Here is a 20,900-nt window from a genome sequence, read left to right as displayed (position 1 = left end):
TGTAATCTGTTTAGGGGGAAGATAATTAAACACAAAGTAGAAGAAACTTTGTGTTTAATTATCTTTCCCCTAAACAGATTACATTACTAATTTCTGTGATTATCCAAGTAAAAATAAAAAAAGACATAAAGTACCACCCCCAATGCTTTCCTTGGCCTCGCCGACTGTTGGCTTCTTTCCTTCGCGAGGAGACAGAGGTACATAAGGTAACAAAATAGCCAAGCGGGCGAGTTGGTGACACATAGTTAAAAAATAAAACGGCACGAAACACGAAGACGAAAGAAGAGAATGTGCATGTTATTCTCTTCTTTCGTCCTCGTGTTTCACGCTGTTTTATTTTTAACAAAGTACATAATGAATAGGAAACAGAACATCCGGGCCCACTTGTGATGAAACTTTATGCAGTCCGCAATGTAATGAAGGCTATAAATAAAAAACTCGAGGACACTTTGGCAACTAAAGTGATGAAAGGCGAAAGCCTGAGTGCTGCATTCTGCTACGCGATTTTACCGGGTGCGCGGCATTAATTGGCTTTAATTAGTCATTGCGCAACGGCGACTCATTAGTCATTATTATTTAACTAATGAGTAATTATTCAAATCGACATTGGTTCATTAGTGATTAATTAGTAAGTGGTTATTGACAGCCATATGGCCGTTTAACGCGGCACTAAATGTTAATTTATAATTACTTACGCAATTGTCACTTATTTGTAAGTGTTAATAAATTTGTCATTTCACAGTTGCCATATAATTAGATATTAATTATTTAGTCATTAATTAGTAATTGTTTATTGCTTGCCATATGGCCGCATAAGGCGGCAATAATTAATAATTAATTCATTACGCAACACTCAGAAATTAGTAATTGTTAATTGATTTGTCATCAAATATCAGTCATTCATTTAGCCATTAATTATATATTACTAATTAGAAATGAACAAATTATTATTAATTAGTAGTAAGTAATTATTTGATTATAGTCATTAATTGGTAATTAAGCATAGACTGCCATCTCACCTTATAAGGCACATATTTTCATACTGTAGTCTGGGGTGCGCGACATTAATTTGTAATTAAGAAGTAATCACTAAGAACTAATTAGTAATCAGTGTTGAGTAATTAAGCAATTATAAAAAATTTATTGTGCAACTACCACTAATAAGTGATTATTAATTAACTAGTTATTAATTAGTAATTCATTATTGATTGGCATATGGCGATATAATGCGTGCATTCGCGCATACTGTGGTGGTGCTCTGTGATTGGTCTAGTCCTCCATGACGTCATCTCGTCTCGACCAAACAGAGCCACCGCCGCAAAAGCGTGACACTTGCTGACGACAACAATGAGGCTATAAAGGCTTTCGCCTTAAAATGGAGTCCATAACAGAAGCCCACATCTATACAGACTGCTTAGCAACTGAAAAGAGTGACAAAGACACTATGTGTAACCCAGGAAATCCATGCACTTAATTACACTTCCAGATACACTGGACACAAGATATTGCTGAGAACGCTGAGCAGAGAAAAGTTGACAACCTCATACACCACATACCAAACACTAATGCACCCCCCACTAGCTACCTTTTGATGCCCGCTCCATTGTCCCCATCCTAACATCCTCTTTGCAGAAAAGTAAACGTGCCCCCATCCCGTCGTGTACTTACCCCCCCCCCATCCCCCCGCCCCATGAATAACTTAAGTAGACTGGAGGAGGTATCCCTTAGAGGGCTAAGGGCTGGGGTGGCCTTTACCCTGTCAGTCAAGTGTCGGTGGGACTTCCAAGATATAGGACCGACCATCTGCTCGAAATATTCAACACCGGCTGCAGAGGTGGATGTTCCACACCTTCTGTGGACTTGTGCCGGGACGAGGTCGTTAAGAACACGCATTCTCCAGGAAGTGGGACTGTCGGTGACGAGGGAGAAGGATTTCTTCAAGTGGGAAACAGACAGCACTAAAAGCGAAAGCCTTCTCCAGTTTCAGGCAGAAAACGGCTTCTTACATGACTTTCATAGCATGCCTTATCGCAAGTTAGCGGGAAAAAATATGTACCGTCTTCGATAAAAATAACCAAGCAACGTGGTTTGCTTCTCAGCCACGTAGTGTATGGCTTCATTACGGTGCCCTGAAGACAGCAATAGGTGTCTAAAGGTGTGGCTAAGTGTTCTCATTTGCGTTACACACGCGTAGAGCTTAAAAGGTGCAATAAGTGCTCGACACCACGGCCACAAAACAAACCCCATTGACTGGGTAATTTTTGGTACAAACGATTCATGACCACGCCATGTCAATATTCTTGATTTTTTTTTAATGCATAATGTAAGCTGCACCTCGCGACATATTATCAGCAGGCTACCACTTCTCGAATATGCAGCGAGTTTATAAACTGGCCGTAAACATCGCAGCCCAACCCTGTGCCTAAGCAAAATGCATCATAAAGCGCTTACTGCAGCGTCATTGAAGAAAAAAAATATCAACCGAGTTCAATTACGTGATTTTTTAAATGGTTTCTAACGGGTGATTAGGTGCCGAAAAATCATTGCGTAGCATAACGAATGATTTCAACTTGCACGGAACAGTAAGCTCCTAAACTGCAATAATTATTTCGCGCTACGTGGCGTGACAAGCAAGTATTGAGCTACAGAGCGGCCTCGGCCCATCAAAAGCGGTACTTTCGTTTTTCGCTTCAGTAAATCGTTGTTCTTAAAGGAGGCTTCTTTATTCATTTTCTAGTTGCTAATGGTCCAGTCTCCCTACTTCAGAGAATAAAACTTTCGATCAGGGCGGATCGAAGAGTTTAGTATCCCTGCCGCGGTGGCTCCAGATAATTTCGAATTTTCATGTGAGTAGAAACGAGAAAAATATTGATCGCACATGTGTTGAGTGTGGCAAGGAGGATATTGCCCTTATCGTCAGGCAAGGCACGACAGACCAAACCTTCGAACTACACATAGATCCCAGAACCTAAGACAGCATAAACCTAACTAAACTCCATTTTGCCAAACTTTTCAATCATGGTCCCGCTTTACCGAAAAGACATTTGATTGCCCTGAGTGTGTATGGTGCTTATAGAGTGTAAAGATGAGGAATCGTGGATAAACCGTAGCTTACTCATGCGAAATCCAGTTCTCTCGTGTTTGGTTCACGTTCATGTCCTACCTCCTGCATTGTCGAAGAGAAGAATAGGAGCTCAGGTCTCACACTCAGTATTTCCTATTCTTTCACACTCTAGATATCAAATCAATCCTGACATCGAAAACTGTTAACGCTTCCCCTTATTTTTCGTATGGTAGTGTTGTGGTCAACGTTTTGTAACACGTACAACGCTGTTTAGTTTGTCGCTGGTGCAGTCAAACTGCTCACCCCTTTCGTTTCTATGGACTTCTTATTTGTACGTAATGCGTGACCTGGTTAGGTCCGTACTCAGTAGAGATAGACGCAGTGGTACACGTTGTCAACGCAGTTATAAAAATCCAGCAAAGATCAGTTAACAAAAGTTTTTTTGGGGGGCATAGTCCTGGCCAAACTGGAAAATGATGAGTCATCATATTAGGCTGCACTGCGTATGAACTTTGTCACTAATGTGTAAATTGTGTCCACTAAGTTAGTATTCACCGAAACTCACTGAATCGCGCATTTTACTGAACCTGGCCAGCAATCCGAACTATCTGTCAGAGGTTTGAAGGGCTGAATGTAGGCTCTCTGGTAGAGCATCTGCGCGACGTGGTTGTTCTGCGAGTACTCCGCGGGCTTGTCTATTACGCGAGACAACAAATTCGTGGTTTCCAGGGTGAACAGATAGTATGCTCGCCAGGTTTTCTCTACTCAAAAGCTTCAACGACAATAACACGATCCCTACTCTACGCACGTTTGGGGACAGGCTGCGATAATCTGTCCAGCGCTTAAATTACCATCCCATTCAGCGAAAACTTGACATTGTTTACTGCGCGGAAGTGTAAGGTTTTTATTTTATTTATTTATTTAAGCATACCAAGCCTTGCTAGGCTCTTACAGGAGTGGGCGAACTAATGGGGCCGTTATACAAAATTCAAAACATCAGAAACACACAAAAAATGCAAACATGCGCACTGCAACACTACAATGGACATTCGATTTGTCGCATATATGAAGCACTGAAAAGAACCGCGAAGCGACACAATAAAACAACACGTTAGACAATAGGTACTAATAAGATGGCGGTAAGTACCCCGTGTCGCAGAAGACCCGGCGTCGTCATCGTCGGTGTCAGTGCCGATGGCCCTGAGAGAAAAGGAATGGACCAGATGATGCCCTGACTAGCGCTAAAATTTATAGCTAACAAATAAACGTATAGCTCAGCTGAAATAAAAAAAAATCCGAGAGCACTGTGGAATCTACACTGCAGGAATGAGAAAGCCGGAGCGTTGCTGTTGCACACTGTGCATCAAGTTTGCTCTCATTATCAACTAAATGCACCGTCATTATCATTGCTACTGCCATCATTGTCATTATCACTAATTGTCACGTCATTATCAGCGCTACTCTCATCCTCACGGTAGACAAGGAGAATTATGATGTGCGTCTCAACGATCCCGGGCGGAGCGCAGTTGGTCAAAGCGCTCGGTGGGGGTCCAAGGGATGGAGGTTCGATTCGCGGCGGAGACAGGATATTTATTTTTCTGATGACGTCATCAGGGTTATTGACAACTGACACATCAGTGCATAGATCCGACGCACAGATCCCGCGCACAACTCTCGCACAACTTTCGCGCATGGGATTTCGATTCATGAGCCCAGAAAGGCCTTCGCCTTAGAAGAAATAGGTTGAGTTGAACTGGGGAGGACGCGAACCCAGGACCTCGTATTTGCGAGACGGGCACTCGGTCCTAGGCCGCAATTTATCGTTAGTTTTAGCTGGATAAATGTGAACCTAGTGAATTGCGATTTGGTCTTTGATCTAAAGCATTATTTTAGAAACGCGCACTCATGCATTCATGAGTAATTACGGTATGCAAACAAGGATTTAGATAATACGCGAGAAAGGCAAACATGGATCACAACGCGAAAGGCGCTATGATCTGTCATGTCATCGTCTTTTTTAAGACCAACAAAGCCCGCCGTATGGTCACCCATAGACGCTGCAAATAAATTAAAATTACATTTTAGGTAATAAAAGGCACAGTAACAATCTCAATACTCGGTAGAGCCCTCAGACACCTGTGCACTCGTCACTGAGAGAGGAGTGAAAGGCTTCCTCTGCAGGGCCCGTGGAGGCCCCTAAGGGTTAGTGCGGAACGGAAAGGGAATAGAACGAGAAACAAGGCGTTGTGTGAAATGAAGAGACGTGTGTACGAAGAGAAGCAAGTCGTTGTGACGTGAGCGTTGAGTACGTTGTATAGAGAACAGAACCTGTAACCGTTATCATGTTCTACTCTTAAAGCCGTAGGATAAGCTTACCACCTCCCCCATTAAGTTTTTCTGAACGCAGTTACTAGGCGTAAGTGGTAATGTCGCGCTTTATATGAGCGCCATGACGCAGCATACTGCACCTTGCTATCAGCGAGAACGATTTAGCCTGTCAGTATCCATAAAAGATGTTCTTGCAAGGAATGATTGAATTGCACTGCAGCAGGCCCCTGATAACCTGATAGCGTTCAGTACTGTTGAAAAGGTGCCGAAAGTCTGGAGGAAATGGGAGGGAGGTGCCTATATAGAGTAGACACATTAGACTTCCTGCCCTCAAGAACCACTTATTTACTAGGCTTATCCAAAACAAAATGAATTGGGGATACCACGCTTTCTAGCTTTTGGAAAAGCTTTCTCCCGCGGGAATTCTAGCTTAGCGGCTGCTGCTATGGCGCTTTTGCAGCTAAAAGAAAAACTCATAAAATTGGATGATGCTGCCCTCCTTTTAACAATAAAGGAGCAGCCGTGCACATAATTTCATACTTCTGTGTACGGAAAGTCTCCCTCGTGATCTAACCCGTGCAGAGGTGGTGGCACTTCGGAAGATTCGATTTGGGGTGGTCCTAACACCTACAGTGACTCGAAAGTGGCCTCTGTTTCGAGATTTGTATCCCCACCCTGAGTGCCCCGTCTGTAAGTTCCGAGGTGCTGAAGCCGATATCCACTACCTGTTGTGGAAATTTTCAGCGCTGAAGTCAACGCGGATCCAGCACCTGGTGGCAGCTGGCCTCTCCCCCCTAATCCGTCGCCATATGCCTCTTAGACGCAGGTACCGCATCATCGCTCACTCCTGGACTTCATTACAACAGCCAACCTTTTTTCATTTATTTGACCATACCCTTCATCCTTCATAACATTCCTTTTATACCCCGAGGCAATAAATATCGAAAAAAAGGAACTTCCTAGCCCATGGTTTTCGCATAAAAAAAAAAAAAAAAAAACACTGAATGTCGTCGAGCATCTGGCGTAAATACCGGAATCCAGACTCACATCCTAATTTGAGCTGACCAGCGAAGCACAACACGACGACCTTCAAGTGGAGCACAAATTCGACTCTTTCTGTTTACCGCGAAAACCATGGAACGGTAGCTTTTTTTCCAGGTGTGCACAAGAAGCATATACAAATCAACAAGGAAATCGAGGTCTTATGCACAAAGGTCTGCCTTCTCCTGCAACAACTGACCATGCATCTTTAAGAAAATTTACGAATTCCTATTCCTGCCTGACAGTGTACGCTCTCCCATGATTATGAAAGACATATCGAAACACGTGCTTCTTCAATAACTTTTTTTTTTTCCTTGGGCAAAACGTGCAAGCGGACCTGTTGATACTGACGGCAACGAAAGACGAAAACAAGGAATCGCTCCATGTTCTGTTAGCTAAGGTTACAAGTCTGCAAGAAAGCAAGCGCCGCTGACCGATAAGCAGCGTTCTCAAGAGTACTTAGCAGAGGGCCGCTGCGGCCCAAGCAGCAGAAGGCGACGCTCTGACAGGAAGGTCGGAGCTGATCAGGCTACCAGCATGGCGTTCCAGGGTTCGCTTTTTCTAGCTATCTCTTTGATCAGCGGTTCCCTTGGACAGTTCAGGTAGGTCAAGTTTAACACCCGTCAGGTTGTTACCTGCCGCCAAAGCAACTCTCTGCGTTCGATTATTTATTTACCTAGGATCAACCAATTATTACTAATTAGAAACTTCTTAAAGTGAGTGAGATTGTGAGATCATTGAGACTCTCTGACATACAGAAGGCTGCATATGTCTGCGAGAGGCGACCTAAATGCGTGGTTATAGGACGAGACAAACGCTGTCAGATATTCGAGAAGTGCCCCTGCATGCTTATCCCATGTGACGAATGCCACAGCGACTTAGTGTTCGTAGGACACTGCTGGTCTTTGCCACGAACCACGTGTACTTCTTTGTAGCTACTGGCTGGCCACCTGGCACCGGGGCTTCTGCGGCTGTCCCAAAGTGGGCTCCTTGCCATTGGGGCAGCAGCAGTCTCGTACACCGCGAAATCTACGAGCGGCCATGAAAACTCTGCTACCGCCTCACTCTGGGGTCAGGCGGCGCCCTCAATTGTCCCTTCAGAAAGATAGGCTGCACGGCGTGAGCACTGTACCTGTGCAAGCCTATAGTGCAAAAAGACCAGGCATGCCCGCGAAAGACTGCGGGACTATGTATTGTCATTGGAGCATGTGGCGTCGCAAGAACTTTTGCCTTCGTCACACTTTGGTTTTCGATGGGTATGGATGCAACGTGGCAACTTCTGCTGGTATTGAGCAAACATCGTGTGAATGATGAACGCGCCTCTGTCAGCTATTCAAGTTATAAGACAGATGAGCATGAAGGCATTGTCAGACGCAGCCTCCTTCAAACCCTTCGCGTCATTGAAATTGGCATCGAAACGCTTCGTTCGTGCTCACTTCTATTTTACTAGTGATTAGAAAGCACGTCTCTCACCTCTCTAGAGAAGGTAGAAATGCAGGAAGCGCTACAAAAAAAAAAGAGATATGCAGTTCAACATTTGAAAGAAATAAGCTCAGCGAGAGATGACACGGAAGGTAGTCGATGGGACATGTCCTCTTCCAATGCGCGGTATTCGTTTCCTGAGTCATTAGCCAACTAACCTCGCAACATGTTTTGCTCAAGTAGCAGACCGAGGACTGCTTTTTCCATGAGCACATTTGAGTCTTCGTTCAGAATTAGCGCATTTGATAGGAAAACCATTCGGGGTCAGGAGACACCAGTACGGAAAGTTCTTTCCCAATTAAGCATTTTCTAATGTTCACCCACGCTAATCCACCTTATTTGTAGTCAAAAAAGTTCGAAAAATTACTTTTACTGCCCCCCCCCCCCCAAAAAAAAAAAAAAAAAAATGTCATCTATTATATTTCCCTCATCCGATCGCCTTCGCTCGACATCTTAAAGGGTAGCTGCGGACATGATTTGATTAGGGCACGAACCCTGATTTAAAGAATTGGGGCTCTCGTCGTTGAAAGTAGATGTAAGCATGAAATGGTTACGGGAATAGCATATTGTCCGCAAGGTCGAGCAGTCTTCTGCTGAGGTCTATAACTCGCAAACCCGCAAGAGGATTCCTACCCCTCCTTTCATCAGGCTCCATTGCTCGGCTTAAGCAGCTGTGACAGTGACAGCATTGAAATGCAGAAAGATACAGAAGAGTAATGATACAGAATAGCGCGACAATTTATGTGCAGATGTGAATCTATCGTGTTTTCGATTCTTATAATGTTGCGAAATTCATCGGGAGTGATTATTATAAACGCGACGTTTTTTTTTTTTTAATGCTAGCATTGTAGTAAATCTTAGAAATGTTACAAAACTATGCGCAGTCTATTGCATATTACCGTTAGTCACACCATTTCTGTATGCACTTGGGCCAAAAAAAAAATATATAACTGGTTCTTGGAGCAAGTTTTTTTTTTTCTTTTTTTTTTTTTTCAGAGCGTATAGACATAACACGTATTTCCTTCAGTCCGGTTTTATCAAACACACGGTCAGCGTTTCTATAGTCCCATCATTCAATCGCTAAGCTTCATTGGATGAAGCAGTGCGTTCAAGTAGTATTATTTTATTCTGAGCAATCATTGGCAACTAAAACGTCATCAAGGGTAGCTGACGTCATAGCATGCTTACGTCATAGCGGCTTCGAACTTCGCTTTCAAAGATATGCTGCAAACGCTGATGTCTTTAAGAGTAGGCGTCGCACTTGTAAAGTGCGTACGAATTAAGTACCTCGTGCTGCTCCCCCCCCCCCCTCCCTCGTTGCGAGAATATTTTATACGATTAACCCAAAGAAGATAATTCCAACCAATCCATTCTGGGTAAATTATTCATTTGTAGTCCCCACCTTGCCAAAGACTTTTCTTTTGTTGACAAGAGTATCAAGGAGTCTTACGAAACTTAACGATAAATCAGATTGACGTTAACGGTACGAATGCCTAGCAATACCTAGCGGATTACCGTCTTCGATTCGTGCTTTTTCGTTTCAGTATCCAACTCGGATGGAAGATAACGAATGAAACCGAAAGTCTCGCCCGTGCTCCTGGCGACCCTATCCCTATAATTCTCGCCAACCATCTGAATGTAAGCATATGATGCAAAGGCAGTGCACGTTATACCTCTTTTACGGCATGCTTATGACCAGCTGAAAAATATTTTGTTCTTGGTCAGTCATTAGCGACTCTTGAAGGTGTAGCTGATGTTTGCTGACTATACTGACGTTTAGTCACATATGAGGACGAAAACATTGGCCTCAGTTATGACAGAGTCCTTGTTATGATTATCTACCCTGCTAGTTTGCCCCGGTGGAGGCGAATAGTGGGAGAGATAGGATATGATGGGAGACAATGAGAATAGCAGGATGACAAGATCGCTCATTGACGCAGCGAGGAGCAAATTGCACTCGCACTGGGATGTTTTCGAGCACTAACCTTTCAACATTCTGGGTTTCGAGAACGAGATGTGTTCTACGAGGGGTATCAGAGTGCTAGCCTCAAATATGTATATATATATATATATATATATATATATATATATATATATATATATATATATATATATATATATATATGAAGGAAAGAAGCCAACAGTCGGCGAGGCCAAGGAAAGCATTGGGGATTGTACTTTGTCTTATTTTTTTTTAATTTTTACTTCGATAATCACATAAATTAGTAATGTAATCTGTTACATTACTGTTACAGATTACATTACTAATATATGTGATTATCGAAGTAAAAATTAAAAGAAAAATAAGACAAAGTACAATCCCCAGTGCTTTCCTTGGCCTCGCCGACTGTTGGCTTCTTTCCTTCATGTATTATAACGAGCACCCTCACTTCCCCTCCATTTATCTGCTTATATATATATATGTATGTATATATTTTCGTCACCGAGATTAACTGCAAAACTTTCGCTTCCAGCAAATTCAGTCAACACGACTAGCTATACGCTTGTCAAACAAAACTTTCTGTACAGTGATCGGCGAGACCCCTCTTTTGCTAAAACGTTCCTGGAAGTGTCAGCGTCGTCTGGCCAGAGTCAATACGCATTCCTCATCTGTGACAAACCTGCCTCGTTGTTGCTTAATTGATGCTTAATCCTTCACTCAAGGACGATAGCGGAGCATTTCAGCGCCTTTCGTGGACCACAGACACGGTGTCTTCACTTCACAAAACGAAGCAATAACGAGCATGCTTACATTTCCAATTGAAGTTTCTTCCAGATGGAGCCCCGCGTCGCCACAGTGTCACTTTACGAAGCGAAATGCACTCGCTAGACGCTGTACTAAATCTGTCAACAAGAGTGATGAACCAAAAACTTATATTAAATCTGACTCTCCAGTTAGTAATTAAACATGTTTTCTTTAGCGCAGAGTATCATCAGTTTCAGTTTCCACCCTCAAAGTTGTTATGGCACTGAAGCATAGAATTCAGAAATGTGGCGCTACAAACACAAACACAAGAGAAGACACACAACACACTCTTCTCTTGTGTTTGTGTTTGTTGCGCCACATTTCTGAATTCTATGCAGCACCAACTAGCCCCTCAAGCCGTTATTTTGAGCACTGAAGCATATTCATCACAGACGGTTCCCGATTGCCCAAGAATTGCAAAAAACGTGCGGCGTCATCTAACGACAAAACCTAAAAGCACATCGTCTGAATCACGGCCGCCTCGATCGGTGCGTGCGCGGCATGTGAGTGCGAAGGGAGAGTTACTTTTCCGTGAAGGGCTGGCTGGAGAAAGCGTAAACTAAAATAAAACATTTGCTTATGCTATTCTCTTCACCCAAATAAAATTATAAAACTGTTCTCTTGGGTATTCGAGTGCTCCTTTTCTGTAATATTCTACACTTATATCATAATCTCACAACACCACCACATGCCGCCGGTGGGATCCGAAGCCAGGACCTCGAGCTCGCGTCCGGTGCTCCACACACTGAACTACGGTGGCGGCTGTTTATTCTTCCACTTTTTTGGGGTATTTAAGTTATGTGTAACCTACCCTTGAGAGTGTTCGCTAGCGCCAATCTCGTCCACAGCGACGGAAGTGAAATGCCCTGAGTTACCGCGACTGTCGCGTAAGACGTGACGTAACAGGAAGAGTGGAAGCTCTGTGACAACCCTCTTAAACCACCTGATTCCACAGGCAGCATGTGGTTGCTCTTTCTTCTCTTTTCATATTTTTATCTCCATGATTACGGTATTAGTTCACATTTATCAACACTCCCCAAATGTTCAACTACGCTTTCCATGGTGTCAATTACTGTCGGCTCCCCTCTGCATGTTTCTCTCTTCTTATCATCGTTGAGCGCTACTCTATCAAAATAAAAGCCGGTCTCTTTGAAGTGTACGGGAGGTCACCCAAAATCCAAACTGTGCGAAAGGAAATTCAATCCGTTACCTATACACTAAGCTATGGCAAAAAGCACGACTTTTCACACTGGAGAGCCATAGGGACGCGGCATAGTGACAACAAGCAGGGATCTCGAAAGGGTGACTAAATGCAGTTCGCAAGGATGATACTAAATGCTTTTGTTATGTTGTATACAGACACTGAGCGTTCAAGCCGCGTACGAGACTTCGAAAGCGAGGACCTTTTTAAAAATGTCCAACTTTCGTGAATCATGGTGGTCGCCGGGCTTTCGCCCGAATCCTGGCACGTGTCATCTTTTAGCGCACTTGACGTCAACAGGGGAGTATTGCCATTGCTTTGCCAGTCCCGGAACAATGAAGGCAGGGTGCTCAACCAGCCCTACAAGAGACCGGCACTCTCCCCTCTGTTGTCTATGGGTGGGTAGGGTGTAAACGGCAAAAAAAAAAAAAAGTAAATAAGCCGAGCGCAGCAAACAGATGACGCTTGCCTCAGTAGAGCTCGATACCGGACTGTAATCGTTGTTCTTCTCGCTCGGTCTGGCGTATGAACGGCAGAGCGAAAACAAAAAGTTTCCGGGTGGATGAGAGGCGATTCAATGCCTATCGGTATCATGAGTCTTTCTTCCCCGTGTGAACTCGCTTTCAGTGCCCCTGGAATTTATAGTGAAGAATTCCCCGTTTTATTCAAATGCACAGAATCCGCGTTGGAGCAAGAATACAGCATCCAGCTTTGTCAGTCAAGGAATGCCCCTTTGTTGGATTGTGCCGTCACAATCTAAGTGGCGTGACGAGTGTGCGCAGCTGCCGATGCACCAAGGGAGCTGAAGGCACTAAATGGAGGGACCAGGGTTTGAGGTCACGCATTGTGCGATGGATGGAGCGCGGAGGCGGTTTCGTTGGGTTCCGTGGCGGAAGAGCAGCAGTCGGAAGCTGCGCTGAGCCGCGTGCACACGTGTCAATCTATCCGTTGGCGCTTAACTATGATGCCAAAGCTTCGCGCCCTGTGGAAAGCGTCCACCCATTAAAAATCTCACAGAGGCGCAATACTGTCGCGTTGTCAAACATAATGATAATTCAGTGCCCTCATATTTCTTCCTTCATATCTACAAAAGATATGGGCAAAATGTTGTCATAATGCAATAGCTTTGTGGCCATGCTGCTAAGTGCGTTCAAACGCTATAAACAGACCCCAATTTTAAACCCAAGCTGCTTTCCAGTCTCATGCGCAGTCTCGGAACCTTCATTAGCGGCAGCGATAAACCGTAGAGTTACAATGATGACAGTGACGCAAGACGTTCGTCAATATGCGACACAAACGAACACTGCATGGCATTTATGCTACTAAGGAGACCAGCACGTCTACTTCATTGGTGTTCACTGCGGACCATGCAATGTCCGCGCGTTATTCGTCCGAAACTGGCCATTTCATGCATGGCATTACTCCATCGTCGAGTTAGGCCATAATTTTGTCCTTTCAACTCCCCACCCGACAGATGCAGTACTACGGAGTCCTGACCGTTGGCACACCGCCCCAGTCATTCAAGCTTCTCATGGACACGGGCTCCAGTAACTTTTGGGTGCCGTCTATAAACTGCGATCCCACAATGCAGTGCAGTAAGTATGCGCATGCGCAGCGGAACAACACACATTGTTTGTTCTTGAAAGCACGTGATTCATCAACTCGGGACATTCATGATGATCTCCTAACCGGCGCTCCTTTCGATCGCAGATAATCACGCAAAGTACGACAGCAGCAAGTCCAGCACGTACACCGCCAACGGGCGCTCCATCAGGATCCGCTACGGTAACGGAGTGGTGCGTGGAATCACCAGCATCGACAACGTGGGCATTGGGTCGGGCATTGTGACGCAGTACAAGTTTGGTGAGATGACGCACTCGGATGGCAAGCTGTACAGGGACGCAAAGTTCGATGGCATTTTCGGCTTGGCCTACCCGAGCATCTCTCAGAACAGCCAGGTGCCGCTGTTCGACTCCATGGCGAAGCAGGGCGTCGTGCGTCAGCCCATCTTCTCGCTATACCTGACCAAGGTACCTAGCGATCAGAATGGCGGGGAGATCTACTTCGGTGGCATCAACTCGCAGCGCTACACGGGAAGCATCGGTTACGTGCCGGTTACCCAGACCGGTTACTGGCAGATCAGGATGGACAAGTAAGTCCTGTAAGCACATTTTCGCTGAAAACTCCATGGGAATAACGAAATTCCTCGATTGGGTCAACACACAGTACAGTGGTGAGCAGCCTTGTCTATAGAGCGCGCCGACGGTGCTCCGCGCTGCAAGTCAGCGCCGCCTAACGTTAGGTTCTGGGTTTGAGTTATGTGTCCTATGCGCATGCGCGCCCAAAATAAAGCAGTGCCCGCTAGTTTGTTCTCAGCCTCATTTCCGCCCAGTGCTTACGCTTCATGCCACCAGGTACGCGCTTAGTGATATGTAACAGCGCTGGAAAATCAATGCGTTTCGCGCGAATCGCGAAGTGGCTAGGCAAGTACAATGTGATACTGGGTGATCGCTCGGTTGAAAAGTGACTGCATGTGATGGCGGATGATCGCGTGTTTCAAAGAATCATCAGACAGGTGAGAGAATGGGGCTTTGTTGATTGTTTGGTGTCTGGTTTGTCCTGTCCGTATAAGGATACGACCGCGCACCATGCGTTGCAGGCATATTGTTTGGTGGCGTGTTTTTGGACCGGGTTATCAGCCATTAGGGACACAGCATTTAGCATCCATACAAATCAAGGAACTTGACTTCCTCAACGATAAAGGACAGGGGTGGCAAGTGGTGCGCATGCAGGAACGCGCATTAATCCGCTATCACTCGCGCTTGCTTTGCTGGCCGTCTCGTTACACTCGAGAAACGCGGTGGCATCGCAACGCTCTAGCAACCGTCACAGCCTCACAATTGCAGGCAGTGTGGCCTTGGCGGTACGAAAGGTACTCGCAAGGCGGGGGCTGGACAAGCAAGCGATGAGCAGGCATCCCTCTGAATTGTCGCACATGCGCACGAGACGCCTACCTGAAACCCAGAGCCTAACGTTAGATGTCGCTGGTGTGTTCCGCAGACCGCCGTCGGAGCGCCCTAGACAAGGCTGCTCACCACTGTACGTGAGTGCGATAGAGGATGACTTCCCGCTCCACACATATGTGCCGCGAGATGGAGGGAAAAAGAGCGGTGCAAATAAAACAAGGTAAACTAGCGCCGGAACGAAAAAAAAAAATAATAATAATAAAGAGATCAAGAGCAGACGAGTGATGACGTCCAAGGTCGCGATACCATTCAAACAACGTTGCCAGGTGCTGCCTAAAAAAAGTGGTCGGACATCAATTGAACTGCTGCCCTTTCGGTTGCGAGCCGTGTGCGGTAACTCTGCCCCTCTGATGAGCGTTCGTTCAGTATGATAGCTCTGTGGCGTTATGTGGTTGCCTCTTATACCTTAAAATGTACAGCAACTGCACATTGCAGCACTTATAGCTACACTTAGATGAATTTAACCCTACTAATTAGAACTAACGAACAGAAAAACTCCTTGCCTCTGCTACATCTCACTACTAATTCAAGCCACTAATTTGCCCTATTCTCTAACTCAGCCCAAGAACTGAGCACTGCAAACTAGTAGTGCTACTAAATGCTGCTGTTAACTAAAGCCCTAACTTGGAGCAACCTTTAATTTTCGTACAGCAATCCTATCGCATGAGCGCTTAAAGATATTTAATATCACTGACTAGCACTGCGTGTAAATTGTTGGAACATATAATTTCTAAACACCTAACTGAGTTCTTAGAACGCTTTAACTTATTATCACGTCATCAGCATGGGTTTCGCCGCGGCCTATCTACCATTACTCAATTAACGGAAGTTGTTCACGACCTCGCTTTAAATATTGATAACTGCAGCCAAATTGACATTATAATACTCGATTTCGCTAAAGCATTTGACTGCGTGTGTCATTCGAAACTAATCGCAAAGTTGCGAGGCTTCATTGGTGATAGCGAAATATTGGCTTGGATAGAGTACTTTTTGCATCAACGGTCACAGTTCGTATTCTACCACCACGTGCAATCCAGATCGGTAGCAGTCACATCCGGAGTTCCTCAAGGCACTGTTCTGGGACCCCTGTTATTTCTTATCTTTATTACCGATATTACTGCCAATATTAATTGTAAGATCAAACTCTTTGCTGACGACTGCATAATATACAGAGAAATAAAAAGCCACGAAGATCATGTCATTCTTAACAGGTCATTAGAAAAAATTGCTGAATGGTGCAATAACTGGCAGATGTCAATCAACACAAAGAAATCCGTAGCAATGGCATTAGCCAGGAAAAAACAGCCTTCTAATTTCGTGTGTAAAATGAATGACATTCCACTTACCTTTGTTAACAAGCACAAATATTTAGGTGTCAAACTGACTTCAGATCTTAGATGGAATGAACAATTAGTAGCATCACTGCTACAGCATTGTGCAAGTTATTTTTTCTTAGAAGATGTATTCGCCTAGCCCCTACACAAACTAAACTTTTAGCTTATAAGACTTTTATTAGACCAGTACTAGAATATGCTAAAACCGTTTGGTTTCCCCAGTCTCTTACTAACATTTCGAGGCTTGAAAGGATACAGCGTAAAGCACTAAGTTTCATTTATAACAAATACAAGCGAACAGATTTACCAACTGAACTAGCTGTAATATCCGGGCTCGAAACGCTATCAGCAAGAGCAAAGTTGGCGCGATTAAAATTTTTATATCAGCTACTACATAACGCCTTTAACATCGACTTATCCCAGTTTGTTTCATTATCACATAAGCGAAAGTTAAGAAACCATCACGCGTTCACGCTAACCGAATTTTCATGTCACAGTGATGCATTTAAACATTCTTTGTTCCCGTTGGCAGCAAGCGAATGCAATTGTCTGCACTCATCTGTTACTAACGCTGATTAATTTTCAAGTTTTTGTTCCAAACTACAGGCCACGGTGTGAGCTGACATTATTCGGTTACAAATTTCGCTTTCTTTTTCGTTCGCTTCGACGCAGTCGACAGCCTGTTATCCCATTGTTTCGTTTTTGAACTTGTATGTGTTCTTTATTTGTGAGCTGTGTGTGCGAATTTGATAACACATTTTCAGTTTTTTGTGCTTTAAGAATTGCCTAATAATGCATTTTTGTAGAGCTGCTTTAATTCTTGTCATCATCATTTTGTCGATATTATGAATGTAATGCCCACCTGCTATGGTCTCAACTAGAGACTGGTAGTATTGGAAATAAATAAATAAATAAATAACCCTCTATTTTTTCTCATGTATGCTTTCTCCACCCAATCCTGTACTCTCTCTCCTTTTTCCAGAGCAGCGCTCCTTGTTAAACTCGTTTTTGATCTCTTCCCGGCTCTCTGAGGGGGCCACTGAAGGCATAGCTTAGTTCCATAAAAAATTACAACAAACTCGGAAGACGTGACCTCTGATGGAGCATTGATTTGCCAGTAGATGAACATGCTGCTTTCACATGATCCCTTGGCACTCTACGGCTACGAAAAACTTCTCTCATACACTCTTGACTGCTGAAAACGTCGTTTGAAGTGTTATGTGCATGGTTCAATCGATTCCAGTGGCGTATGTTTACGCTCAGCAAAAGCAAAATCAGCATCTTTGCGCCAAAAGAATAGATGTTACTGGTTAATGATATGTAATGCATGAAAAATAACTCTGAACATCTGTCTGCACGCCCATTTGGTTACCGTCTTCCTTTTTTATGCCCTTTTTTGCAGCATAGACGTAAAAGGCACCAAGGTCTGCATCGGCGGATGTGACGCCTACGTCGATTCTGGACACTCTTTCCTCACGGGCCCGAAATCAGAAGTCGAAACCCTGCACAAGGCTATCGGTGCAACACGCACGAACATGGGATACGTACGTACGCTGAGCAAATTCGTCACTATTTATTTCGCTTACCTTAATGAAACACTGTCCCACCTTGAATTTTTGCAAGGTATAAAGTTATTTTTGCGCCCTTGTTTCCTGAGAGTTGTGGGCAGAGCAACGATCGAGCATCAGTGTTAGGAGTGCTTAACCTTGGCTTTCGTCTCCCAAACAGCTGTCAATTCAAGGCAGCATCTCTTAGCAGTCGTAATATGCTCGTGTGGAAGATTAATAAAGCAAGTGACCTGCATTGCCCTGTAGGCGACGGTGAAACGTGTATGCTCTGAAGGCAATAAAAATTGTACAGCCACCCGCATTGTTAAACAACGTGTAAAGATACTGGCGTCAAGTATACCTGTGGAAACGCACCCCTCCGACTACTCTATTTCGTTCGTTAGGGATATTCTACATACGTGAAACAGCCGATCTATTATGCTTTAGAGAGATGAAATGTTTTGTGTTGTATATGTGATTCTCAGCGCTCTGATGGCGCGTATATTTTCGCCCCTTGTTTTACCTCCCCCCCCCCCTCCCCCATCCTACCTCTGACATGCTGCTTCGAATCATAGTGAGCTATTACAGAAGAGGTTTGTTCCAGAAGTGAACCAGTACCGCTGGGCTGTTGGCGCGAAGCAGTCTTTCCTAGAAGCGAAATTAAAGTTTCGCAGACGGTGATAGGCGATTTCTGACCGTGGCACTCCCCAGCTTTGGCACTCTAAAGTCGTGGATGTGTTTGAATCAGGAAGGATCCAGTCAGCTTTTGCAGAGTGCATTTCTACAAGGGGTCAGAGTCCTCAAGGAAACCAGTCGAATCCGAAAGATGTGGTGCAAGTTTCGCTCTATACTCCCACCGGGAAAGAGACCGGTACTCCGAAAATCTAGTGACACCGCATCATCAGGACAATCTCAATACACATAGCACGCGACATAAGCGGCACAAGCTATCACACTGAAGATATTGTGCTGTGCTATTTAAACTATAAGTAACATGGTTTATATTACACGAATTCGTAGAAGAAAGAAGACGGGGCGCACACATCGGTTCTCTTTTTACGTCATTTCACGTTTACGCTCTTCTCGCTTAAAAGTGTTTTGCTAAGCTCGATCGCCCGTTTTGAGTAAGCTGCTACAAGCGCAAGGCGCTTTAACAAAGTAACCTTTCAAAGTTCAAAGTTTATTCAGAAATAAATAAATCATTTGAGTATACAGAAGGTTGCAGAAAGAGGTCCCAAAGTTTGACAATGTACTGGGACCTCTATGTACAAAGGAAAAAAAGAACAAATAACAACATGAAGCAGCACTGCATGATTTAAAACTTGTTAGCGGAAGATTAAGAAAGCCTAGTGCAAGGGCTACAGTAAGTTAGATAACTGGTCCATTTGTTGAAAAGCGCTCGCATAAAAAGAACAAACGAGGTGACGATGCATGTAAATACGCTTCGATCGGCGCTGGTGCTTGCACGTTCGAGACGGAGAGGAACATTCATAGCAGCACATCCTAAACTAATTATTTGGCTGGCCGATATGACCGTAAGTTGTTTACCGATCGGATGTCATGTCAGCGGGCGACATCGCAGTGACAGCAGATGTCTATACAGTAACAGCCTCCAGTGTGTCTGAGTAGGACCCACAGAGAAAGCAGTTTTCTTAAATCTACTCTCTGTGATGAGGCAAGCCACTGTCTCTCTCTTTAGAAACCATGCTTGTATCCTTAACATTGCACTATTACTTCAAGCCAATCTAGCTGACCATGCATGCCGCATGGCAAGCCATCATTAACCAAGAGCTCAGCTGTTCTGTTCAGATTTGTAAACATGTTTCTTCGAAACTATGCTCCTAACATGTTCACTGATCGTTTTACCTGCAGTACGAGGTTGACTGCAATGGCATTCCCAGCCTGCCACCAATCACCTTCACTCTGAACGGGAAGGCATACCCTCTGACATCGGACTATTACACCATTAGGGTAAGCACAAGCCCCACTTCCTTTATTCTCAAGAATGGGGCCTCTTGTAGGAAAAAATAGTGATGGAGATAATGGGTGTGGGCTTGCTAAGTTCGCGTCCAAACAACTTTGCTGATGCTCCGGCGCCTCCTCCCAGATCCCGACCCAGCCCAGCGGCGAGCAGTGTTTCACGCGTATCTCCGAGTCGGCAGCTTCCGGTTCACCCCCGTGGATCCTGGGTGCGGTATTCATTCAGAAGTTCTACACCGTGTTCGACAGGGGCCAGAACCGTGTGGGATTTGCCACTGCTGTGTAGTGTCAAGTATCCGAAGCCATTCACGTGTATGGAGGAAGGCCCTTCATTGTAAAGAGGCCAATCTAATAAAAGTCTGCAACAAGCACATTTGTACTTGTGATACATCTGTGCCTCTATAAGCGATAACCTGCTTCTGTCGTACGCGGTCAATAAGTGTTACGCAGCTTTTGCCAATATGCTTTTCTGCCTGCAAAGGTTGGATGTGGGCGTCACCACTGTCAAATCCACAGGTGTAACAACCATCCGAGATCTGTTTAAAAATTGTGTGGTTCGTCATGGAGCATCCCCCCCCCCCCCCTCGCGGCCTTCTTTTTGTACAGCACGCATAACGGAACGGCAAATGCACCTTGACATGCGGAAGCTTTGATGGGCGTTTGTGTTACGTCGCACAATGCTGTTGCGAAACCTGACGCCATTACATAGTGCATTGGACTCACTGGTTACGTAGCTATATTTTAGATTTTTACCAAATTATAGGCCAGTAAAGCTGTATCCAAACCGCAGAGGGCATACTCTGTTCCCTGAAACCATTCAAATCTTTCATTATTACTTTCAACCAGTAAGCAGCTGACTCTCTGCCTTTGTTTATGCAAAGGGATTACAAATGTTCCAGTGGTGAAGAGACGCGACACGCTGTTCTTGGTATTCACGGCGTGCTTTGGCCATTACCGCTGCATAGCGTATATGATTATGACGTGTGTTGAGCATGAGCGCCGCAATAATAGCGGTTCACTGTACCGGTATTTTGGAATACAAGGCGGTTAAACGCCGTCAGTCCCATCTATATGTTCCACTAATAGCACTTCATCAATGCGGACGACCGCTCTCTGGACTGCGAAGCGATGTCCTGAGTTATACGCAAACA

The 20,900-nt window shown here is 44.6% G+C and overlaps 1 protein-coding gene across 1 annotated transcript; it reads left to right on the top strand.

The window, feature by feature from the left end:
• Positions 1 to 6,967: 6,967 nt before the first annotated feature.
• LOC146203277 (cathepsin D-like) lies at positions 6,968 to 20,109 on the top strand. The gene is made up of 7 exons (XM_084585484.1): positions 6,968 to 7,035; positions 9,460 to 9,553; positions 13,337 to 13,457; positions 13,573 to 14,014; positions 17,625 to 17,766; positions 19,642 to 19,740; positions 19,877 to 20,109. The coding sequence occupies exons 1-7, from the start codon at positions 6,971 to 6,973 to the stop codon at positions 20,033 to 20,035; spliced, it is 1,122 nt and encodes a 373-aa protein (XP_084441610.1). The 5' UTR covers positions 6,968 to 6,970; the 3' UTR covers positions 20,036 to 20,109.
• Positions 20,110 to 20,900: the final 791 nt, after the last annotated feature.

Source organism: Amblyomma maculatum, chromosome 1, assembly GCF_055883805.1.
Source record: "Amblyomma maculatum isolate TAMU_Amacu chromosome 1, ASM5588380v1, whole genome shotgun sequence".
Classification (NCBI taxonomy): domain Eukaryota; kingdom Metazoa; phylum Arthropoda; class Arachnida; order Ixodida; family Ixodidae; genus Amblyomma; species Amblyomma maculatum.
This window is presented reverse-complemented; position numbering and strand designations above follow the sequence as displayed.